Source organism: Canis lupus, chromosome 7 (assembly GCF_048164855.1).
Source record: "Canis lupus baileyi chromosome 7, mCanLup2.hap1, whole genome shotgun sequence".
NCBI lineage: Eukaryota > Metazoa > Chordata > Mammalia > Carnivora > Canidae > Canis > Canis lupus.
The window spans coordinates 40,225,385-40,252,582 of record NC_132844.1 but is presented as its reverse complement, the minus strand read 5'-3'; the positions used below and the strand labels follow the sequence as shown (position 1 = coordinate 40,252,582).

Sequence of the window (27,198 nt, the reverse complement as noted above, 5' to 3'; positions counted from 1 at the left end):
CTCTTCCTCAACCTCTGGCCCTCCCTGACTTGTGCTCACATGGTCTCTCTCCTTCTAAAATAAATAAATAAATCTTTTTTAAAAAGGTCTCATTGCTACAGAAGTTTGAAGTGACTCCTTTATAGTAACAAAAGTCCAGTAGTGGAAGGTATAAAGACGCTTACACAATCTTTTTCTACTAGATTTGAGCATCTTTATTTGCTACCTAGGCTGAACTAGAAGACGATGTAATTACACTGAGGATCTACAAGCGAAACATACCACTTCCTAATAGACTGTTAATAAGAAATAGCTTGTGGCATGAGGGAGTATGACTGCCAGATGCCAATTATTAGAACACACACACAACACAGAAATAGCTGAGGTTAAAATTCTGTTCCTTGATATCCATTTTAGGGTAGAAAAAGAAAAGGAAAAAAAAAATCTCTGACTGTTTTCTCAATCTGTTGAGATGAATGACCCACAGTTAAACTGTTTAATCGCAGCTACCTAATAGAATACAGAATGTAAAAATTATATAACTTTTATAAAAACCAAGAAAACAACATATACTTAAATGCATATACTTAAATGAGAACTTAAATTAGCACTTCCAGAATCATGTCAGTAATGACTACCTTGAACTGACCTAAATATTCCACTTTTAGCTAAAATGTCAATTTTGAAATAAAGACTAAGATATAGAGGTGACATCAGTAAAGAGAGAGGGGTAACAACCTCTGAAAATCTCCTCCATAAAAGCAATGAAGAAACTGGCATAAATTGTCAGAATTAACTTTTTCCACATTAGGGAAATTAACCAAAGCCATGTAACAGTCCAAGGACATTTAAGAAAAATGACAAAATCTCGGTAAGAACACAAAGCATTATAGCATTTTAACTTGCTCTAGCCCCAATTCCTCCTCTCTAACTGTATGGTAGCCTTGGAAGATAGCCTGTAAAAGCTAGAAGCCTAGCAGCCACCTGAGGAAACAGAAAGGGGCTGGAGCTCTTTAAAAGTCTCCTGGAGGATATTATGCTGAGTGAAGTAAGTCAATCGAAGGACAATCATTATATGGTTTCACTCATACAGGGAACATAAAAAATAGGGAAAGGGATTATAGGGGAAAGGAGAGAAAATGAGTGGGAAAAACCAGAGAGGGTGACAAAACATGAGAAACTCCTAACTTTGGGAAATGAACAAGGGGTAGTGGGCAGGGGGATGGGGTGACTGGGTGATGGGCACTGAGGGGAGCACTTGATGGGATGAGCACTGGGTGAATGGTGTCAGTCCTCTGACTTTATTCTTAAGTACTATGGTGGTTATTCTAAGTCTTATTTTTCACCATGTATGTTTTAGAATCAATTTGTCAATATCCACAAAATAACTTGTTGGAATTTTGATCAGAACTGTACTAAATTTATAGGTCAAGTTGGGGAAATTGACCTCTTAAAAAATGTTGTTTTAGAAATATAAATATATGTGACAGAAACCCATTTTTTCCTGTGTATTAATCAGATATAATCATGTTACTTTCACTAAACCACAATAAAAAGGTGAAATGTTATAATCTATGAAGAATACCGAGCAATACTGAGTAAGACATTATCTGTTAGAGTAAATATACTGTTACTACTACTAACTTTATATGTGATGTTATCTAAACCAATGATGGATCAACTGTCTAGAAAATTCTCCATTACCAACAAAGAAAATTTAGAAGTTCCTCTATCTCATTAATAGTATACCATTCCCCCATATCTCTTCCCTTTCCCTTTTATACTAAGTTTAAAACCCTATGTTCTTTTCATTTAAATCAGTGGTTGTAAACTGGATGACCTCCCCCCCCCCCTTCAAAGGACATCTGACAATGTTTAGAAAGAGTCTATCATGACTTGAGGTAGGGTGGGCAGGATGGGGAGCGTTACATCAAATGGATAAGAATACTGCTAAATATCATACAATGCACAGGACAATACTCACTCTCCCCAGCAAAGCATCATTGGGGCCCAAATGTCAATTGTGCTGAAAATGGGAAAATCTGATTTAAATTGAACTCTGCATGGCATTAGAAAGCAGCATTATATCATTTTAGCAAAAATAAACTTACCATTCTCCTAAATCATTCTGTTTTAAGATGCTTATTAGCTTAAAATAAATCTCTGATTCTAGAATTTTGAAAAAATTATTTTTATTTATTCATTCATGAGAGACGCTGAGAGAGGCAGAGATGTAGGCAGAGGGAAGAGCAGACTCCATGCAGAGAGCCTGATGTGGGACTCGATCCCAGGACCGCAGGATCACACCCTGAGCCAAAGGCAGACACTCAACCAGAGACACCCAGGCGTCCACGATCCTAGAATTTAATATTATCTGACAATGTGAAACAAAACTTCCAAGCAATATAGGATGAAATAATACAGGGGCGTTGTTTTTTTGTTTTTTTTAAAGAGATATATCTTATCAGATTTCATAGGTGAACTTCCTATATGCATAAAATAACTTTTGTGTATCTAGAATATAACCCAAAAGAGACTCCAACAAAAGTTTAAATGTAAAAAGTAATTTCTATTGAATTTTATCATCAATGTTACCTTAAATAAAATACCAGGTACTGCTTCCTTTTTTGCCAAAAGCAATGGCCGGTGTCAAGAATGTTTTAAAAAATTGTGTTTTTGAGGCATATTGAAGCATGCGAGCAACAAAAACCTTTTTCTAGGTTTCTAATGCTTTAGTAACAATGAGGCTCGGAAACAGATGCATGATGTCTCTTTAAAATTGCTTAGAATCTTGTTAATCAAAGAGTGGTCATGGACCAGAAGCATCAGTATCACCTGGGAGCTTGTTGGAAATACATACTCTTGAGGCTTATCTCAGGTGGACTAGATCAGAATCTGTATTTTAACAAGATTCCCAAATAATTCTTCCATTAAAATTAAGAATCTGTGCCTTAGAAAATTAGATGACTACAATAAAAAGATATAAAGTCAATCCAGGTTAAGAGTTTGAAAAGAGAATTTTGGAATGGAGAACTGGACTTAAATTTTACCATAAACTGAGCTTACTTCTTTCCAGAGATCATCTGATTTCATATGTCCAGTATTACATAGCAAATGGCCATGGGTCCCAGGGCCCCTAACTCTAGGTACCAGTTAGTCTTCAAGACTTTCCTCATAGGGAGAAGGTAAGAACACATGATTTTCATTATCAGATCTTGATAGGACATTGTAAGTTATAGTTCTATGAAGATAATTAAGTTTTCCAGGTTTTAAATGTTCTACAAAAGTTTTTTTTTTTTTTTTAAAGTTAGATCAATAATATTCAGTTCTGGCTAAAAATTATTATACTGCGAAGAAAATTATTATTGTTGTAAAGATTCTCATGATGATTTGTCAGCATCATACCAGCTTGGTCATGGTTATAATTTTCCATATATTAGAAGCAATTTCTTCAGTTCAATACAATCTTATGGAAGAGATTTTCATAAAAATTGACATTAAAAATGGTAAGGATAATGCCAAAATTTGGGGGTGGAGGAGTAAGGGTGATTTGGTAGAAGTTAAGACTTTAATGCTTTATCTTAACATAATGTCAGATATATGAGAAAATTGCACAAAGAATTTTAGTTTACCTTCCAACCAGATTCTACAAATCTTAACATTTACTTTGCTTTATCATTCTCCATCTATATGGCTAAACTATTATTTTTGAGAGTAAGTTGCAGAAAAATATTTTAGTACCTATTCTCTAAAAGCAAATTCTCTCCCATTATCACATTTCAATTGTCAATATCAAGAAATTAATACGGATAGAATGCTATTATCTAATCTATAGACTTTATTCAAATTTCAATTGTTCCAACTGAAGTCCTTTACAGAAAAAAAGTTTTTTTTTTTTTTCCTGGTCCAAACTGTGATTCAGTGTTATACATTGCTTTTGTCTCTTTAATATCCTTTCATTTGCAACAGTTCCTAAATCACTTTTATTTTCATGACCTTTAGATTTTAAAGAGTCCAGAGCAGTTACTTGCCTTATCCTTCAAGGTGGGTTGCCTATTTCCTCACACTTAATTCAGCTCATGTATTTTTGGCAGAAATGACAGAGGCACAATATATCTATCACCTCATTACTGATGAGCTTAACTTGGATCACGTGGTTAAGGTGGTTCAGGTCATGTTTTTCCACTGTAAAATTACTACTGTTCTCTTTGTAATTAATAAGTCTTCTGGGGAAATACTCTGAGTTTATGCAAATATCCTGTTGTTACCAAACTCTCACCTTCTAATTTTAGTATTCATTTATTCTTAAAGAAACAGTATGTGGTGTTTGCCAAATGCTGATTTTTCTGACATTCATTCTACATTTATTAGAATTCCACTGTAGGGAAGAGTTTTTTTCCTTTCTCTATTATTTATATCAATATATTAATATATTTTGATACTTAACTGGTCCCAGATTTAGGAAGCAGGAGCTCTTTTAATTGGGTTCCTTTTATCATACCCTGCTACTCCTCAGCACATCCTCTCCTTCTGACATAGCAGGTGTGGGCTTACATACTTTTCCAGCATCAACCATTTCTCCATCGGCCCTGTTTCCTTTCAATGAAGTTAGTGTTTTATTTATTAATTAAAACATACACATAGAAAGGATATTAACTGATCAGTTTTTCCTGATTGTTTTCTGCTTTTACGTTTATTTTTTCCCTTGTGCTTTCTTTTGGTTCACTTTGCTCCACTGCTAGCCTTTTGTGCTTGGAATTTAGTGTGTATAGTTTTATCCTTTTATTATCATTAATAAATGCATTTAAGGCTTTGCATTTCCTGATTAGTTTTAAATGTACCCCAGAAATTCTAATAGGATGTGTTCATCACTAATTTTTAGAAATTTTGCAGTTTTTCTCCTTTCCTTTCATCCAAGAGTTGAATATAAGGTTATTTTCTAAGTGAAAAATGCCTTAGTTTATTGATTTTGTTATAATTTCTAGTTTTAATGATGCATTGCAATCAGAGAAGAGTTGTTTGTAATACATCTACTCTGTAAAATTTACTGACAGTTTCTTCATAACATAATATATAATCAATCTAGTGAATGTTCCATGTGCACTTGGAGAGAAGGTACAGTCATTATTATTGGGATGTAAAATTCAGAAGTTATGATATACACTTTACTGATTATATGTTAGACCTTCTATATTCTTATTCAATTTTGTGTACCTCAAATGTCTTACCCTGGCTATGGTGTTATGTTATTCTCAGTTAACATATTTCAATCTAGATCTCCTAGAATCTCTTCTACTTCTTGCTTCATAAAGTTGGTTACTGTGTTCTTTGGTACATAACTACTTTATCTTCCTTGTGACTTGTGAATTTTCATATTAATAAGTATATGAGTTTTCTATTCCTACAGTGATAAACTCCTACAAATTTAGTGGCTTAAAACAACTGAACTATTACTTATTCTGTGGGTCAGAAGTCTGGGCACAGCACAGCTCTACTAGTTCTCTGCTTAAGATCACACAAAGCCAAAATACCAAGTTGTCAGCAGAGCTATATTCCCTCCAGGAGGTTCTGGGGAAGAATCACTTCATGCTTTCAGATTGTTCACAGAATTCAGTTCTTTGAGAGGATAGGGCTACGGTCTTTACTTACAGTCCTTGCTGGCTATCAACTGAGAGCTTCTCAATTCCTTAGGCTGTTTCCATTTTTTTCCACACTGCTCCTTCCATCTTCAAATTAATAATGGCAAGTCAAGTCTTTCTCACTCTTTTACTATCTCTGATACCACATTATCTCTGATTCAGGCCAAAAAAGTTCTCTGCTTCTAAAGGCTCATGTTATTAGTCTGAGCCCACCCAGAAAATCCTGGATAACCTCTTTAAAGTCTGTAAGTATAATTGCATCTGCAAAGTCCCTTTTGCCACTTTATGTAACATAAGAAGGGTTCCACGGATTAATGCATGGAAATAATTATGGGAGGAGGAAGGGATTCTATCACAAAAAGGATCCATTGTGGGATTTAATATTTTTTGGCTTTAAATTCTACTTTATCTAATATTAAGATCACTAAATGTTTTCTTATTATTTCCATTTGCCTAGTATATCTTTCAACACACATTTTTAGCCTTTGTCAATCTATTTTAGGTGGCTCCTTTAAACAACATATCTTGTTTATATCTTGCTTCATGAGGAAAATTAAAATTTTTCTTTTAATAGCGAGTTAGGTCCACCCATATTTATTGATATGCCTGGAACATTGATCTCAACAATCTTATTGTCTGACAATCATGTGTATATTTCTTGAGTTTCTTTCTTACTTAATATGTGTTCTCCACTCTTTTAGTTCCCTTTTGTCAAGAAGATTTATATTTTGTTTTAGCGTACTTCAATATTCAAATGCCCTTAGCCCATTTTTTTATTTAGCACTTTGGTATAGAGTCGCTTAGTTTTTATGTATCCAACTCCCACCTATTGGTCATACACTAGTCTATGAGAAATCCGACTTCTCTTTCTCCTTTCTTAATTGCATGATTAGTTTCGACAGAACATAGATTTATACAGTCTCACCTTTGCTCACACCTTTTCTTCATAGATCTGAAATATTATATATTCATCTTTATTTCCTTTATTCATATTTTCCTTCTCACCTCTTGGTTAGAGCTTGTTAATTAGTGGATTTCTCAAAAGAACATGAATACAGAATTCCTTGAGTTCTTGAATGTTTAAGAACTACTTTTCTAAGTTTGGCTAAATATAAATTTCTGGCTTCATACTTTTTCACGGAGACTTTTTTAATGTTCCCCCATTCTTGCCTTGCTTTATCATGTTTTTTTGAGAAGTCCAATAGAGATCTATGTTGCCCTTGCAAGTCAGTTGATTTAGTTGGAAATCTTGAAGGCTCTCCTTTAATTTTGAAGTCAGTGTTGCAAGGAAAATGCACATAAATTTTCCCAGGTACAAAGTGGCTCTTTCAGTATGTAGATACATGTCTGTCTATTGTGGATTTTTTGAAATATGGCTAATTTGTTTTGTTTTGCTACTGTATAGACACCAATTATACATATATAGTTTTCTTTCTCTTCTGCTTCAACACTGATTCTACCTCATCTTGCTTTCTTTCTCTTGGTTGTTTCCTACCTTTCTTCAGTGCCACATATTAAATTTTATTTGAATCTATTCTCCTTTGGACACCCTGTAATTTTGTCTTCTGAAATTAATTGTGCTTTCCTCCATTTTTTCCCTAAGTCCAACTCTTCATTTCTCCCTCGTTTTTGGTCATTTTTTTTCTTCTATTTTTAAAATAGCAATAAAAGATACATAACATAAAACTTACCAACTGAATCTTTTTTAAGTGCACGGTTTAGTAGTGTTAAGTACATTCACATTGTTGTGCAACCATCTCCAATAATTCTTTTTATCTTGCAAAACTGAAACTCTGTATCAAATCCGCATGTCTCCTTCTCCCCAACCACTGGCCACCTTCTACTTTCTATTTCTACAAATTTGACTATACTAGATACCTCCTATAAGTGTAATTATACAATATTTATTTTTTTTGTGACTAGCTTATTTCATTTAACTTTTAGGGCACTTCAGATCAATCTTAGGCCCACCTCCAAATCTCCTCTTCTCTCTCCCATGCAATCCTCCCACTATCTTTGTTTAAACACAAAGTTTAACAGCGAGAGCTAGAGAGAGCACTTGCTGGATTTGGGAATTTTTTTTGTTTTTACTTATAGGTACAGTTGATTCTCATTTGAGGATTCTGTATTTGCAAATTCATCTACTCACTACAATTTATTTACAACCTTAAAATCAATACCTGGGGCACTTGTGGTCCTCTGGGATATGTGCAGAGCAATGAAAAATCTAAGTCACCTGATGTGCAAGTTCCCGGCTTCCACAACAAGGCAACACTCTTTCTTATTTCAGCTCCCATTTGGTAAACAAGTATCCTTTGTCTATTTAGTGTTACACATTTTGGATTTTTGTGCTTTCGTGTTGGTACTTTTGCACTTTCAAACAGCCCAGGAGCATAGTGCTGTCTAATGTCCCTAAGACTAAGAAGGCTGTGACAACTGAGAAAAATGCAAGTGTTATATAAGCTTTGTCCAGGCATGAGTATTCTACTGTTGGGTCTTAAGTTTAATGTTAATGAATCAACCACATATATTAAACAAGTTGTTCTTCCACACAAACACTAAACGTTATATATTGATCAGTCACTGACCTCCGAGACCCAATCCACGCTTTTTTATATACTTGAGTTTCATTACTGTACCAATGTAAAGATGGGTTAGGTCACTTACAAGTGGGTTTATTCTTATATAAAACTTCAATATCCATACCATAAGGTTACTGGCAATTTACAAAAAATACTGTACATTATAAAAACTCTAGTAGACAATTACTACCAACCTAAACCACCCAAAACACATCTTAAGAAGCACCTGCATTAAAGTACATCTCTCAAATAGTGTCAAATAAAAATCTGGAATGCACACTTATACTTCCAATAAAATATTTAATAAAACTCTTTTAAAGTTAGAAAGTGCCAGTCTTTGTCTTTAGACATATTCAAATAGTGTGGCCTAAAACAAACCACCATGACCACATGCACCTTCAAAACAACTAAGCATTGTGTATGATGAAATTATTTTTCACTGCTGGCTTACCTAATGAAAGTTAGTTGTGTTTGTTTGTATATGTTGGGGGTTAGATTAGTGGGACAAGTGGAAAAAGAAACTTTTGCTAGTTCTTTAATTATGAATATCATTATCCAAATATCTGATTCAAATAAACGGAACAAACCAAAAATAATAAAATGCTTTGGAATAAATTAAAACGAGACAAAAGATTTACATACTGAAAACCAGAAAACACTGCTGAAAGAAACTCAAATAGACATAAATAAATGTAAAGCCACACTTTGGTCATGGACCTAAACACAATATTGTTAAAATATCAATACCACTGAAAGTGATCTACAGAATCAATGCAATGCCTGTAAAAAATACAAAGGTGTTTTTTTGCAGAAACAGAAAACTCTATCCTAAAATTTATATGCAATTTCAAAAAAAAAAAAAAACAACAAAAAAAAAAACAAAAAAACAACCCAAATAGCCAAAACAATCTTGCCAAAGAAAAACAAAGTTTTAAGACTCACGTTTCCTGATTTCAAAACTTAGTAAAAGCTATAGTAATCAAAACAATTTGGTACTGGCATAAGGGCAGATATATAACCAATATAACAGATACCAGAAATGAACTCTCTCATGTATGATCCAGTGATTTTTGACAATGGTGCCATGACCACTCAATTGGAAAAGGTCTATCTTTTCACCAAATAGTGCTGGGCAAAGGGCAGCCAAATGCAAAAGAATGAAACTGGACCTCTGCCCTTAACCATATACGAAAGTTAACTCAATATAGTTATCAAAAGACCTACACCTAAAAGCTGAAACTATTAAACTTTTAGGGATAAAAAGGGGAAAACATCTTCATGGTACTCGACTTGGCGATTATTTTTTGGATAAGACACCAAAGCATAGGCAACAACAAAAAGTATTAAATAAATTGGACTTCATCAAAATTAAAATTTTGTGTTTATGAAGAACACTATTAATATAATGAAAAGACAACCTAAGATTGGGAGAAAATCTTTGCAAATCATTTATCTGATGAGGGGTTAATATTCAGACTATTAAAAAAAACCAACCTCTTACAACTTGACAACAATAATACAAATAATTTAAAAATGGGCAAAGGACTTGAATGAATATTTCTCCAAAGAAAATACACAAATGGCCAATAATCAAATGAAAAGATGCTCAACATCACTAATTATTAGGGAAATGTAAATCAAAGCCACAATGAGATGACACTTCACAACCACAAGATTGATTATCATCAAAACAACAGAAAATAAGTGTTTGCAAGGATGTGGAAAAATCGGAAGCCATGTGCATTTCTGGTGGGAATATAAAATGATACAGCCACTGTGAAAAACAGTTTTCAGTTTTCTCAAAAAGTAAAAACACAAAACTAGAATATGATCCAGTAATTCCATTTCTAAGTATATATTCAAAAGAATTGAAAGCAGGGCCTCAACACAGAGTTGTATACCAGTTACCACAGCTGCATTATTCACAATAACCAAAAGTTGGAAACAACCCAAATGTACATTAACAGATAAGCAAAATGGAAATATACATATAACAGAATATTATTTAATCTTAAAAGGAATGAAATTTTGATACATCTATAATATGGATGAATGTTGAAAATTATACAAATTGAAATAAGCCATATATAAAAGAACAAATACAGTACAATTCCATTTATATGAGATACTAGAATAGGCAAATTCAGAGACAGAAAGCAGTATAGAGGTCATTAGGGGATGCGGGTTGGGGGAAGTCGGTGAGGAATGGGGAGTTCCTGTTTAATGGGCACAATGTTTCTGTTTGAGATGAAAAAATGTTTTGGAAATGGATAATGGTGATAGTTGCACAATGTTGTGAATATCCTAATGCCCCTGAATGCATACCTACAAATAGTTAAAATGGCAAATTTATGTATATTTTACCACAATAAAAAAGTGTGAAAAATATCTATGTAATTATAGACATGAATTTATACTTTCTATGTAAATACAAGAAGTATGTACATAATAGGAGGTATATGTGTGTATATATCAAAAATTGTATTTAAAACCTAATGAATCTAAAGGTTACCAAGGCCAATTAGCTGTATAAGCTTAACATATGCCCTCCTGATGGGGAGAAATTAACCAAGTATTTAATTAACATTAGACTGTATGCTTAGATGTGTTTGGTATTATATATAAACGCTGTTTGTAGAAGCCATTAACTTACTCTAATTAGATGCTTAGTTTTATAAATGTCTGCAACACAAAACTGATTTTTTCCCTTGAGTTCTATGGCAGTATTTAAGAAGTTAAAAAATCCCATATATATAGAACTGTAACAACAGCAGCTGCAGTTTTCTGAGCTGTTTACATCAAAAGGCACTAACACTACATACATTATTTCTTTTAATTCCCATAACAAAAATAAGGTAAATAGATAACTCCATTAGAAGGATGAGAAAAGTTAAGGTTTAGAAAGGTGAAATAACGGGGCACGCAGGTGGTGCAGTCGGTTAAGCGTCCGACTCTTGATTTCCACTCAGGTCAAGATCTCAGGGTTGTGTGATCAAGCCCCATGTCAGGCTCCAAGCTCAGTGAAAAGTCTGCGAAAGTTTTTCTCTCCCACTGCCTGCCCCTGCGTGTGCGTGCGCGCTCTCTCTCTCAAAAATAAAGTGGAAAAAAAAAAAAAAAAAGACAAGACAAGAAAAAGATGAAGTAACAAGAGTTTATATCCTCTGGTGAGGATCAGAACAAGTACTCAAAACCAGATGTATGTGACAGCCCAGTCCACACCTGCAAACCCTACAGCATACATGGCAATGTGAAATCACAAGATCAGTAGGTATCTCATGGGGGTCTACTCTTAATGAAAGATATTATATTTTCTCATAAAAAGTTGTGTAATCATAGAACTCTGAACTTTTGCATTTGCAAAAATTTAAATCTAATTCATTTTATAATAAAAAAACATGGATTAGAATACAGCGTAAAAGGCAATACTAGCACAAAATTTTGAGATAGAGTATAACTTCAAAGAAATTTTGTATCAGGAGTTTCTCACAGGTCTTATGTCACCTTCGGCATGTACTAAGCAATGCAGAAGGATAAGCAAACCTGTCTCTACCTTCTTCCACTAGGACTATTTGGATGCTAATGTTTAAGAAGCACTAAGAACATGTGGCTTCCTATTTTTGAATTATATCAACTGTCACAGAGAAGTGATTTCATATTTCATCTAAGTAAAAAAAGCAATGCTTATCCCTTCACATTCATGTTAAACCCTCAATTATATAACAGTAAGTGTGTATTCCCAGAGTTTTTCTTCAGACATGCCTATTATTCCTAACTGTTCCTAGTTATTCCTAACAGGCCCAGAAAATGAATTTCGATCCATATTCAAGAATAATACACTATGTAACAAAAAGAATGAGTGGTAAGGTGATTGTATGGGAGATTTTAGCCAGTGCAATAAGGAAAAAAAAAAAAAAAAAAGAGCACTTGGAACTCTTAAATTGAAAAGGAAGAAACAAAACTGTCTTTTATAGTAGCTAACATGTTCATGTTCATAAAATTTCCTTAACAATCTATATTAAAGCTACTACAAGTAATAATTTAGCCAAGTTGCATGATAGGAGATCAACTGTACAAAAACAAATTTCTACATAGTAAGAAGCCAATAATTGATACTTGAAATTAAACAAAATCATGTGTAACAGTATAAACAAAGATACAGATAAATTTATCAAAATATTTGCAAGACCTCTGTACTGAACACTACAAAATACTGCAGAGAAAACTTTTAGATATCATAAATAAATGGAAATATTTCATGTTCATGGACTGGAAGATTCAGTATTAAAATATTAAAGCCGGCACCCATCTTGTCAGTTCAGATTAAAGAATGAATACTAAAGGTCCTACCATCCCTGGGCACAGCTGGATTGGCCAGGGAACCTGTAGGAATACAACCCTACTAGCTTAAAAGTAAAGATACAATCACCAAACGTACCAAATGTAATGAAATTTCTAACATAAAACATAAAGGTATTTTTCAGATTCCAAAACTCTTGAGATGGAAGAGACCTCTGGGGTACCAGACTAAGCAGCACCAGAGCACCTCCTAACATGGGCCTCCTAAGAAGGCGGACTCCACTGACAGGAGGGGTCCTGTCATTTGCCTTTAAAAACCTTCACTTGCAAGCCACCATATAGTTCAGGTCTTTAGAGCATTAGCTCCCTATTATCCTGGGTGGTGCCACAGCAATCAACAGCCTTTCTTGACTGGGAAAGGCCAGCCTCAGTTTTTACTGGCTTGCTGTGCACTGGAACGAACTCTCATTTCTCAAGTTTACAATATCAGTTCTCCCCAAATCTGCATACAGATTCAAAGTAATCCAAATAGAAATCCCAGTAGGTGTTCTGTAGAATTCTAAGTTGATTCTAAAATTTATATAGAAATGCAATGGATCTACCATAGCTAAAACAATATTGAAAAAGAAAAACAAAACCAAAGGGGTACCTGGGTGGCTCAGTTAAGCACTTGACTTTGGCTCAGGTCATGATCTTAGGGTCCTGGGATTGAGCTCCGCATCGTGCCCTGCATCAGGCTCCTTGCTCACGGAAATCTGCTTCTTCCCCTACCACTCACCCCATTCATTCTCTCTCTCTCAAATAAATAAAATATTTTTTAAAAACCTGAAGAATTTACAATACTTAATTTCATGACTGATTGTAAAACACATCAGTGATCAAGTTTTAGCATAAGGACCTATGAATCAATGGAACAAAAGAGAAAGTCCAGAAATAGACCCACACATACACATGATGAATTGACTTGAGAAAAGTATCAAGGAAAGTCAATAAGCAAAGAACAGTCTTGACAAAAATGCTGCTGAAACAACTGAATATCCATATGGAAAACAAACCTTTAAGTCATGTCATCCCACAAAATTAGCTTAAAATGGACTACAACCTAAAATATAAGAGCGTTTAAAACCATAAAATTTCCAGAAGAAAGCATATGAGAAAAATGATTGCAGTAAGAATTTAAGGAACATCTTTGAATGACAGTGTTAAGAAAACATAAAGCCAAGTCATAAAGAGACAACATTCACAATACATATATTTGACAAAGTTTTTAATGTGTAGTATATAAAGAATTCTTGTAACTCACTCATAAAACAAAAACTTAATTTTAAAAAAGGACAAAAGATTTAAACAGGCATTTTAAAGAAAATACACAATAAGAATACCAAAAAATTCTCAGTATTCATTAGTCACCAAGGAAATATAAATCAAAACCATACTGAAATACTATTATACATCCATCAGATGGATTTTACAATCTTATATTGAAAGATATTACAAACTTACGATGTAAGAGTTGACAAGGATGTGAAGCAATGTGAAATCTCATATTGTGGGAATGCAAAATGGTAAACCATTTTGGAAAATACATTGGCAGTTTCTTATAAAGTTAAACGTACATTAAACATTAAACCCAGAAATTCTACTATTTATCCAAGAAAAATGAATGAAATTGAAACACACATCTACACTAGATGTTCACATCAACATTATTCATAATAATCTCAAACTACAAATAACTCATATCTCCACTAACAGGTGAGTGGATAAACAAATTGTGACATAGACACACATATCAGGTTGCTACCCAGCAGTAAAACAGAATAAATTACTGAAAGAAAACCTGCAACACAGACAAATCTTAAAAGCATTTTGTTGCACTAAAGAAGCCAGAAAAAAAAGATTACACTACACTCTGATTTCACTTACATGAAATTATAGAACACTAAACTATAACATATAAACTAAACTATAACAATAGAGGACATTAACAGTTGTCTGGGATCTGAGTTTGACTGAACAGGGAAAGACATCAAGTATCTTTTCTGCATTAATGTAGATCTATATCTACATATCTCTATTTGGCAAAATCAATCTGCACACTTAATAAAGTTGATTTAAAAATTCCTCTAAACACAGGTTCAGTGAAATAGAACAGAGCATGTTATAATCAAGGCAGCTAATGTTAGAGACCAGGTTATAAATATTTATAAAGAAGCCATATATAAAATTTAGAATTAGGATAAGGTTGAGGAGATGAAGAAAAAAAAAGTCTGAGGAAGGTTGCATCATACTTTTGGTATTATGAAAATAATTACCCTGCAAAAAAGGAGCGGTGAGTCTTTAACAAAATTGATTTTAACAGAAGGTTCAAAATGTAATACACAATAGATCTAATATTACAATATATTTTTGAAGAGCTCTTTCAAAAAGCAGTTTTTTTTTTTGGTGAGCAGTCAATGCATTTCCTTATTTCCTTTCTGACAAGAGGAAGACAAAGCAGAACTCAACCTGACTAATCCTTTCACAGGGCTCTCTAAATCATTTTTTTTCAACTTAGCCAAAACCTACTTTATAGCTTTATCTTGCCTTTCCTCAAATCTGTCTATTCACTGCACCTCTTAAATTACAACTTGTATACTATTATATACAAAGCTCTGGTGTTTGAAATGCCAGATACAGAATGGATAATACAGAAGTCTGTGGCCAGCAGTTCTAGCTACTTTTTTCAAAGCTGAATTATTACACCCTTAGTTCAATATAGGTATTTAAGTTTAGATACCACTGTCCAAAGAAGTCAAGCAAGGCTAGCAAATGATAATTAAAAAAAAAAAAAAAAAAGAAAGAAAAATTAATGGTTTTCTGTCCTAAATAATATCTTTTTACATACTTTCAGAAACACACCAACTAATAACGAAGCAAATTCTATTACTTTCAGTTAGAGTCCTGAGCTCTAGTATGGGTCCCAGTTCTATTTATGGAGAAGTACAAACTTGCAAAATGTGCTAGCAGCATACTACATTACTTATCTATATTTTAATTTAAATTTCTCAATACCTCTGTTTTAACACTTGCTTTACACATGAGTAAATGAATGAAGCTCAGAGAGGTGTGTAATTGGCGCAGACTACCAAATGACAGAGCTATGATTCAAAATCACTTTAACTCCAAAATTCATGCTTGTAAGTACCATGCGGTAATGCCTCACAAGAGAACTCAATTACTCTGAGAGGTCTATCTAAACTTGAGAGAAGAGTGACAACATAATTTTTTAAAACTCCATTTACCTTCAGGGGACGCAGAGCACCACAAAATTTTGTCCACCAGCTATTTTCAATGAATTCTAAGTGCCTCTCTCTTTTCCTAAGGGTTCGTAACCTTTCTTCAAATTGTTTTAAGGCCCGTTTATCCCTTGCTGGCAAAGGTCGACCATCTTTGCTCTGCAAATAACAGAATAAAATAAAAGTTTTTTATCATTAAGGTCTCAGTAAAGTACCCATCAGATTTAACAAATCATGCAACAAGCCCTTTTTTAGGTTGGATACTCCTTACGCAAATTTACAAACTGAAAAAAAAAAATGACAAGATCTTTGTGACAATACATATCTCTGAACCAAGGTCAGCATCAAAATGTAGATGTATGTCCATTTAATATCAAACTTCTTGATTTCTATTTTCCAAATATATAGTAGTTATGTGGAGAGAGATAAATATCTCTAAAAATGCCTTTTTTGTAGGGCACTTTATTCAATTTGCTCACTTACTCTCCCTCACCTCCAAGCTCCTCCTCCTATCCCTTATCTTAATATATTTGGTTCCACCCCTCCCCTCCCTTCAATCAGCCCCTGATTCAGACAGCAGCAGAGGGATGTAATACTAGTATGTGCTATATAGGTTTTTATAACAATTGCTAAAAATTATCACTTTCTTATTCTCCAAATACTTTTGCAAATGAATGTTTTCTTTGGCCAACTTACTAACGGTAACTCTCACCCATCTATTTTTATGTGATGCTTACTATAACCATGAGCAGTACTTTTCTCATGATGTCAAAGATAACACCTTCCTACTTGAACTCCCACGCCCCCTAAGTGTCTTCAATAGGGTACAATAAGAAATTCCAATAATATGACAAGTGCTAAATACAAAAAAGGTGAAATGCAAATTTGTTTGCTTTTATTGTAGGCAACAAGAAAAATATTTGCAGTAAAGATATCAAGGGTGCCTGGGTGGCTCGGTTAAGTGTCTCCCTTCAGCTCAGCTCATGATCATAGGGTCCTGAGATCCAGCCTCACATCAGGCTTCCTGTTCAGCGGGGAGTCTGCTTCTCCCTCTTTCTGCCCCCACCCCCTAACTCATGCTCTTTCCCTCTCTTAAATACATACATACATACATACTTTAAAAAGTAAATTGTAAAGATATTAAAATGTTAATATCCCTAATTCAGATTTAAATAGGTTCTTAAGCGTCAACAAAACTGCTCTCTAACATAGCCCAGTACAGCCTCATCTGAAATCATAGATATAATGAAGACAAAATTCAACTATCCTTTAATAAAGAGATCTACATAGTTATAATGATCTCTTTACATAATGGCATTGCCATGCTCTTCTGGAATCAGTTGTCCTCTTCCATACCTTGTCATGTTGCTTCTCAAACTTTATCATGCATAACAATTACCTGCAAAGTTTGTTAAACACAAATTTCTAGACCCCACAAATAAAATTTAATTGGTCTTGAGTGGGGCCTAAAATGTGCATTGAGGAGATGCTGGTGCTACTGGTCCAGAGACCATACTTTGCATTCACTAGACTATATTTAATCACCTTCACTCCTTTTAGTTAAGTAATCAAACTATAACCCCCCCAGAAAAGAAGCCTCAGAGAAAGGTATTTTTGGAAGGACAAAGGAATGTAACAAACACTCCTTTCTAGAAGAAAGATCCAAGCAGTAATACTTTGTGTGTGTGGAATGAGAAAAGTCCAATAATTTGTATTTTAAACATAGAATTTTTCTCCGAAGTGCCTTTCTAATATCAAAAGGATACCAATAATAAGGTAGTTTTATATAATAACTACCTTTCACTAGTTCAGGAGAAAAAAAAAAAGTAAACCGATTTAAGGGTCCACTGAAAATAAACCCAAGTTATCCATCTGCCTATTTGGTGAGTATTTCAGAGGAGTGAAGGATAGAACTCCATTCTGCTTTGCCTACTGACCAAACCAATATAAGAATAATTTTTGGTCAGAGAAACAAAACACCAGGATAGAAACCCAGCAGTCAGCTAATTATCTCATCTGGAAAAAAAACAAAAAAACAAAACAAAAAAAAAAACGTAGTTATAAAGTATATGAATACATACCCTTTGTTTAAAACAAAGTAAAATGTGAAAGCTTCCCTTCACACTGTCCCAGAGTACCACTGCCCTTTCTTATTGTTATCACCATTAAGCAATTCAGTATCCTTCTATACATTTTCTATGTATTTGCATGAATGCATATATGCTAATATACGTATGGGTTTTTGTTGTACCTAACAGCTATCATTTCTTGAGCACATTTCTTGTCCCTAAAAAAAAAAGATTTGTTCTTTTATATTTATTCTCCTTAAATCTTCAGAATAAAACTCTGAAGTTGGTAGTAATATTATATCCATTTATTAGATGAGTAAAATAAGGCTTGGACAGAATTATAAGCATAATGAGGAGAGAGAGAATTTGAACTGAGAGCATCTGGTTTGGTTCTATAAAGATATATTCTTCAGTCTATAAATACCTACCTCATTCCTCTTCATCACTACACACCACATTATACCATAGTATCTTAATAAATACCTTACTTTTGAGCACTTAGATTGTTTTTTTTCTTGAGAGTATTAACAATGTGCACAAACATTCTTATTCATTCTTATTCACCCAGATACAAATATATACATGTAATTGAGTAAGATATGTTCCTAGATGTCAACTGCTGGATTAAACTTTATTAAAAGGGATGTGTTTGTATACAGGCACATATTACATCATACAATTTTCTTTAAAAAGCTGTATGGTTTACATTCCCACAAGCAGGACATCTATTTCTAAAATCTCTTTAATAATTGACAAAAGTAAAAATTTCAAAGACGTCTAAAAGATTAAAAAAATACTGACTTGTTCTAATTAGCATATCTTTCATTACGAGGGTGATCAACCATTCTGGTTTCTGCACTGCAAGTTCCATGTTCTAGAAAATCCCCTTGGGTCCTAGGCAAGCTGGGATGCTTGGTCTTACTCTACTGAAGAGCTGAAGCATCAGTTTATATTTTCACTGGACAATTCAATTTTTCCTTCAGTATACTCTATTTGTGTCTTTTGTTCATTTTTAACAGATTTTATTTATTTATTCATGAGAGACAGAGAGAGAGACAGGCAGAGACACAGGCAGAGGAAGAAGCATGCTTCATGCAGGGAGCCTGACATGGGATTCAATCTCAGTCTCCAGGCTCACACCCTGGGCTGAAGGCGGCGCTAAACTGCTGAGCCACCAGGGCTGCCCTCCTTTTTCTTACTGATTTGAAGATGCGCTCTCTCTCTCTCTCTGTATATATATATATATATATATATGTGTATATATATATATATATACACACCCTATATTGCAGATTATTTCCTCCTACATTATTGCTGGTTCTTTAACTTTCTTTTTGGTGGTGCTTTTTGGGCACATAAATTTTAGAAGTTAAAAACGTAAAATTCACCAATCTCTTAGCATTTAGAGTTATCTTGTGTCTTGTTTAGAAAGGTCTTCTATACACCGAGATAAAAATTTTATTTTTACTTTCTCCTAATGTTTTGTAAATTTTGTATTTTATTTGAATTCAGGATTGTTTTACTGTATGGGATGGAGTCTACAAAAATTTCATATTTTGTCTTTTATAGATTGCACTAAATTTCCACATAAACTTATGAAAAGCTATCATCTCTATAATATTCAATCTTCCCAATCAGGAACTGATGAAGTTCTCCATTTAGTCCAGTCTCCTATTATGTATTTAAATAAATTTTATAATTTCTACCAGGAAGATTCTGACATTTCTTATTATTTTATAGTTTGCAGCTATTGTGAATGAGATCATTTTCTATTCCATCTTCCAACTGGTTAATGATTTATGTTTGTATCCAGCACTTTGATGAACTCTTATTAGTTCTATTAGTCAGTTTGTTCTTTCAGATATTCTTTGTAGATGATATCTGTGACTAATAAAGGATATTTCCCTTTTTCTCCCTCTCCCTCTAATGTTTATACCTGCATTCTTTCTTATCTAAGACCTCCAGGAATATGCTAATGAGCAACAAGGGTACTGACCACACTGCCCTGTGTGTGACTTCAATGGGAATATTTATTAATTCATCATTAAGTATGACGCTCAATATAGGGTTCCTTTCCTAAGTACTCTCTTCTCTTCTAATTTTTGTAAGGCTTTTTTAAAAATCGTAACTACAAATTGAGTTTTACTAAATATTCTTTAGCATCTATTTAAATGGTTATATTTCTCATTTATCCTCAATACATTAAACTCCTTTAACAGATTTTCTAATGTATCATCCTTGCATTCCTAGGATAAACCTAATCTGATAATGCTGTAATCTCTTCTTACAGCACAGGTTTGAATTGCTAATATTTTTCTTTGTATTAAAACATTTGCTTCTATGTTCATAAGAAAGACCAGTACATATGTAGTCATTTATTTTGTACGCAATTATCATCTGATTTCTGTATCAGGATTATGCTATCTTAGCATAATTTAGAAAACTTTCCATTTTTTCCTATGTTCTATAATTAATATTTATCTGTTACTTGAAAGTGATAGAGGAAGAAACTTCATTGTGTTTTTAGAAGTACATTTAACTGGCAAGTGATTACATAAGTATTTTTAGCTTATTCCACTAGTACATATAACTTGAACATACGTGATACCATAAAAACTGATGTTACAACATGAAATCAGCATATCTGAGAATAAGCAAGGTCTTGACCAGACCTGAGCAAAACTTTTGCTTTTCGCTGTTAGAACACTGACAGAAATTCTCAAATTGACATTGTCTTGCATATCACAGAAGACAAATTTTAAAACAATGGACATGGTTTGTCAAGGATATGGTACAAGAAAATTCAAACAATGTCAAAAATATGGGTTTGGCAATGTCTAAATCATTATCAGAAGGTAGTGCAAAGAAAACATCCTTTTATGCTTCCCAATTACAATAAAATAACAACTCACTTTTGATTTAATCGTTTGAATGTGTTGCTCCACTTCTTCAATGTCTTCAGTGTTTTCTAAACGTTCATAAGCAGCATTTCTAGTGCCTTTTATTAGATTTAAAGGTAATGCAGACATGCCATAGGCCTAAAAGAAAGAAAATTAAAATGTTTTAGTACTATTATTTTATACATAATATGCACAATTTTGAGAGAAAAATGTCCTTTAAAATGAATGCAAAAGAGTATAAGCCATTGTGAAGGATCATAGTCACTGAAGAACAGTATATGGGAGTGAATCATGATTATGCTGTCCAATAATTCTCTTCATATTTACAGTTATATTAACTTATATCTGTAATATTAACTATTCACAGAATAGATAGCATGTACTGTTCAAAGGAGAAGTTGCAAAATTAGTGTAAATAGAATACTTTACCAAAGTAATAAACCATAAATTCAGATTAATGACAGGTTAAGATAGTGTAAATTAGTAAAAACAACTTACAAAATTATTTTCTATGGAAAAAACAATTTTTCCGACTATATAAGTAAATCCTGACTAAAATATATTTTAACATACATGTGTTATTTAATTAGCATATCAATTATCTGTATAATTTATAAGTTTTAAGTGTAATTAATCATTATGCTAAGTATTTTAAATATCTTCCTAAAAGTAGTTTTCTAATATTAATCGGCATTAAGAATAAATGTATCAGGGATCCCTGGGTGGCGCAGCGGTGTGGCGCCTGCCTTTGGCCCAGGGCCGGATCTGGGAGACCCTGGATCGATTCCCACGTCGGGCTCCCGGTGCATGGAGCCTGCTTCTCCCTCTGCCTGTGTCTCTGCCTCTCTCTCTCTCTCTCTCTGTGTGACTATCATAAATAAATAAAAATTGAAAAAAATTAAAAAAAAAGAATAAATGTATCATTTTGTATTACCTCATTCCATATTAGTCAGTCCCAAATGATTACTTTTAATTAAAATCATGTAACACTTAATGGCAATTGCTACATAACTATTATTCTAAATCATTAAATCTTTAGAAACAAAACTGTCAATTGTCACCTCCTGGTTGATCATACTTGCACAACAGGCTCTAAAGCAGACACATTGCCTTCATTTTCCTCCTAAGCACAGAACAAACTATTTTAGCCAGTCTTTCCTGAAGTTAAATTAGGCTCACGAAATTGAATTCAAGACAATGAGTGTAGGCAGAAGTGATAAATACTATTTCTTAGGCTTAATCCCAAAACTTCCAAAATATCCTGGGAGATCTTGCATATTTTCCCTAAAACTCTGTTTACCTAGATATCAACTCCAAATATCTTTAGTGACAATTTAAACTACAGTTGACCCTTGAATGACTTGGGTTTGAACTTTCAAGGGTCCACTTATACATAGAATCTTTTCTTGATAAATACTATAAATTTAATCTTATGATTTTAACATTTCCTTTTCTCCATTTAATTGTAATACAGTATATAACTTGTATAGCATACAAAATATGTGTTGTTTATGCTATTGGTAAGGCTTCTGGTCAACAATAGTCTATTCATAGTTAAGTTTAAGAGGAGTCAATGATTATATACAGATTTTCACACATGTGGGGGGTCAGCACCCTTAACCCCCATGTTATTCACAAAGGCACATGACATCTTCTTTATCTATTCACTTGTTTGATGGACATATAGGTTGCTTTCATATCTTGGTTGTTGTAAATAATACTGCAATGAACAAAAGGTACATAAGTCTTTTCGAACAGGGTCAGCACCACTAATCCCCATGTTGTTCACACATGCATATTACATCTTTTTTATCCACTCAACTGGCAATTGACATGTAGGTTGCTTCCATATCTTGACTATTGTAAATAATGCTGCAATGAACAGAGAGGTACGTCTTTTTGAATTAGTGTTTTCATTTCCTTCAGGTAAATACCCAGCAGAAATCCTGGATCATACTGTATTTCTATTTTTAATTTTTTAAGGAACTTCCATACTATTTTTTAGAGTGGCTGCACCAATTTGCATTCCCACCAACATTGCATAAGGGTTCTTTTTTCTCTATATCTTTGCCAAACATGTTATTTCTTGTCTTTTTGATTCTAGCCATTCTGACAGGGGTAAAGTAATGTTATTGTGGTTTTGATTTGCATTTCCCTGATTAGTAGTGATGCTGCATCTTTTCATGTGCCTGTTAGCCATTTGTATGCCTTCTTGGTAAAATGTCTGTTGGGGCCCCCATTTTAAATCAGGTTGGGTCTTTTTGTTGTTGAGTTGTAGGAGTTCTTTATATATTTTGGGTATCAACCTCTTACTGGATATATCACTTGCAAATATCTTCTCCCATTCAATAGCTGTCTTTTCCTTTTGTTGATGAGTTCCTTCACTGTGTATAGTCCCATTTATTTTATTTTTGCTATTGATGACCTTGCCTGAGGAAACATATCAAAAAAATATTGCTAAGAGAAATGCCAAAAAGCTTACTATTTTTTAAGGAGATTTATGGTTTCAGGTCTTATATTCATCTTTAATCCATTTAGAGCTTGTTTTTGTATATGGTATAACAAAGTGGCTCAATTTCATTTTTTCTTATGTAGTTGTCCAGTTTTCACAATACCATTATTTAAAAGGCTGCCTTTTCCTCATCATTTGTTTTTACCTTCTTTCATGTAGAGTAACTGACCATATAAAGACGGGTTTATTTCAGGGATCTCTATTCTATTCCATTGATCCTGGTGACTGTCTTTTGTGCCAGTACCATACTATTCTCATTACTATAGCTTTGTAGTATAATTTGAAATCAGGGGGCTGGATTCCTCCAGCTTTGTTCCTCTTTCTCTTTTTTTTTTTTTTTTTAATTTTTATTTATTTATGATAGGCACACAGTGAGAGAGAGAGAGAGGCAGAGACACAGGCAGAGGGAGAAGCAGGCTCCATGCACCGGGAGCCCGACGTGGGATTCGATCCCGGGTCTCCAGGATCGCGCCCTGGGCCAAACGCAGGCGCCAAACCGCTGCGCCACCCAGGGATCCCCTGTTCCTCTTTCTCAAGATTGCTCTGGCTCTTTGGAGTCCCATAAAAATTTTAGGATTATTTGTTCTAGTTCCGTGAAAAAATGCCATTGGCATTTTGAGGAGGATTGCACTGATTCTGAGGTTACTTTGGGTAGTATGAACATTTTACCAATATTAACTCTTCCAATCCATGAATATGTTATTATCTTTCCAGTTTGGGGGTTGCTTTCATTTTCTTTTCCTCAAGGTCTTTAGGTTTTCAGGGTATAGATCTTTTACCTCCTTGGTTAAATTTATTCCTAGGTATTTTGTACATTTTGATATAATTGTAGATAGGATTGTTAATCTCTCTACTTTGTTATTAGTGTACAGAAATACAATGGATTTCTGTATGTTATTTTGTATCCTGTGACTTTACTGTTCATTTAATAGTTCTAATAGTTTTTGTTTTTGTTTTTTTTTTTTTTGATGGAGTCTTTTTTTTTTTTTGATGGAGTTTTCTATATATAGTATCATGTCATCTACAAATAATGTAAGTTTTACTTCTTTTCAATTTGGATGCCTTATTTCTTTTTCTTGCCTAACAGCAGTTACTAGACTTACAATACTATGTTGAATTAAGATGGTGAGAGCGTGTATTCTTGCCTTGTTTCTAATCTTAGGGGAAAAACTTTGAGCTTTTCACCACTGAATATGAGGTCAGCTGTGGGTCTGCCATATATGGCCTTCATACGTTAAGGTATGTTCCCTCTATAACCATTTGTTGAGAGTTTTTATCATAAACAGATGTTGAATTGTGTCAATGCTTTTTCTACATCTATTGAGATGATCATATAATTTTTGCCCTTTGTTTTGTTAATGAGGTCGATCACATTGATTGATTTGCAAAAGCTAAACCATCCTTTCATCCCCTGTAAGATCCTTCTCATGTATTACTGACTTTGATTTCTTGAGAATTTTAGCATCTATGTTCATCAGGGATATTGGCCTAAAGTTTTCTTTTTCTGCAGGGTCTTTGTCTGGTTTTGGTAATAGGGTAAAGCTGGCCTCATAAAATGGGCATGAAAGTGTTCTTCCCTTTTCAATTTTGTATAATAGTTTTAGGCAGATAGATATTAACTCTACTTTAAACTTGTGGTAGGGGGATCCCTGGGTGGCTCAGCAATTTAGCACCTGCCTTCGGCCTAGGGCATGATCCTGGAGTCCTGGGATGGAGCCCCACATCGGGCTCCCTGCATGGAGCCTGCTTCTCCCTCTGCCTGTGTCTCTGCCTCTCTCTCATGAATAAATAAAATCTTAAAAAAAAATAAATAAACGTGGTAGAATTCATTTGTAAAGCCATCTAGACCTGGTCTTTTATTTCTGGGCAGTTTTTTGTAAATGATTCAATTTTATTACTAGTAATTGATCTATTCAGATTTTCTATTTTTCACTGTCAATCTTAGAAGAAGCTGTGTTTCTAGAAATGTATCCATCTCCTCTAGGTTGCCTAATTTGTTCGCATATAATTGTTTAAAGTATTCTCTCATGATCCTCTTTTATTTCTGTGCTAACAGTTGTAATTTCTTTTTCATTTTGGATTTGATTTTATTTGGGCTCATTTTCTTGATGAGTCTGGCTGAAAGTGTGTCAATTTTATCATTTCAAAGAATCAGCTCTTTGTTTCATTGATCTTCTCTATTGGATTTTTAGTCCCAATTTTTTCCAATCTCTTTATTATTTCCTTCCATTAACTTTGGGGTTGTTTGCTCTTCTTTCTCTAGTTCCTTTAAATGTAGACTGTTTATGTGACATTTTTCTTGTATCCTGAGGTAGGCTTGTATTGTTATGACTTCCCTCTTAGACCTGCTTTTGCTGTATCCCAAAGATTTTGGAATGCTGTTTCTGTTTTCATTTACCTCAAGGTATTTCATTTACCTCAAGGTATTTTTGGATTTCCTCTTTGATTTCCTTGCTGACCTACTGGCTGTTTAATAACATGTTGTTAGCTTCCACATGTTAGTGGGGTTTTTTTCCCCCCAATTTTCTTCTTGTAACTGACTTCTAGCTTCATACCACTGTGATTGGAAAGATACTTGATATGGTTTCAATCTCAAATTTACTGAAACTCGTTTTATGGCCTAACATATGAACTATTCTAGACAATGTTCCATGTGTATTTGAAAAGAATGTGTATTGTGTTGTTTTAGGATGGAATGTTCTATATGTATCAAATCCATATGATCTAATATGTCATTTAAGGCCAATGTTTCCTTATTATTTTCTGTCTGGATGACCAATTCATTGATCCAAGAGAATACTAAAATCCACTACTATTATTGTATTGCTATTTCTCCTTTTATTTCTGTTAGTATTTACTTTATATGGTTAGGTACTCCAAATTGGGTGCATAAACATTTATACCTTCTTATTAGATTGATACCTTTATCAATATGTAACACTCTTGTTTTTTCTTAACATCTTGGTTTTAAAGACTGTTTTGTCTTTTTTCCATCTTGTTTTCTGGCGCTTTTCGTAGTTCATCTTTGTTCCTTTCTTCTCTTCCCTGATTTATTTCCCTTAGTATCATTAAGTTTCCTTTCTCTTTTTGTATATTTACTCTAAGTTTTTTCTTGTGGTTACTCTAAGTTTCACATATAATATCCATGTATAACATCCATGTATATAACATTATCTTTCAAGTTACCTTGGAACACATCCCAAATCTTTATATTTTTATTTCCTCTACCCACATTTTATATTTTTGATGGCACATTTTACATCTTATTTTATGTATCCCTTCACTAATTTTATATATATATATAAAAGATTCAGAGAGAGAGAGAGAGAGCATGCGTGCACACCTAGGGGGAAGGGTAAAGGGAGGACAAAGAAAATCTCAAGCAGACACCCCACTGAACATGCAGCCCAACACGGGGCTCGATCTTATAGCCCTGAAATCATGGCATGAGCTCAAATCAAGAGTTGGGCACTTAACCAACTGAGCCACCCTGGCACCCCACTAACGATTATATTCTTATTTTTTCTATTCTTGTCTTTAACCCTAGTGGTGAACTCCCTTAGCTTTTGTTTATGTTGAAAACTCTTAACATCTCCTTCAATTCTAAATGATAATCTTGCCAGGTAGGAAATTCTTAAGTGGTAGTTTTTTTTTCCCTTTCAGCACTTTAAATATATTATGCCACATAAATAAGTAAATTTAGCTATGTCATTCTCATCTGGCCTGTAAAATTTTCTTTTTTTTTTTTTTTTTTTGGCCTGTAAAATTTCTGCTGAAAAATCTGCTGATGGTCTTATGGGGCTTCCCTTGTATACAGTATGTTGCTTTCTCTTGCTGTTTTTAAGATCTTCTCTTTATGTTTAACTTTGACCATTTTAATTACAATGTGTCTGAGTGTTTTTCTTTTTAAGTTCATCTTGTTTGTAACTCCCTGGTCTTCCAG

General features: G+C 33.8%; 1 protein-coding gene across 2 annotated transcripts in view; it reads right to left on the bottom strand.

Moving 5' to 3' along the window:
• The window catches only part of LMBRD1 (LMBR1 domain containing 1), a 109,716-nt gene that overhangs the window by 28,980 nt on the left and 53,538 nt on the right, over positions 1-27,198 (bottom strand). For both annotated transcript variants that reach the window (XM_072832452.1, XM_072832453.1), the window contains exons 8-9: positions 20,756-20,881; positions 15,781-15,933 (exon numbers count right to left, since the gene is read on the bottom strand). In XM_072832452.1, the coding sequence (XP_072688553.1) occupies positions 15,781-15,933; positions 20,756-20,881 (279 nt within the window). The remainder of the gene's footprint in view (positions 1-15,780; positions 15,934-20,755; positions 20,882-27,198) is intronic.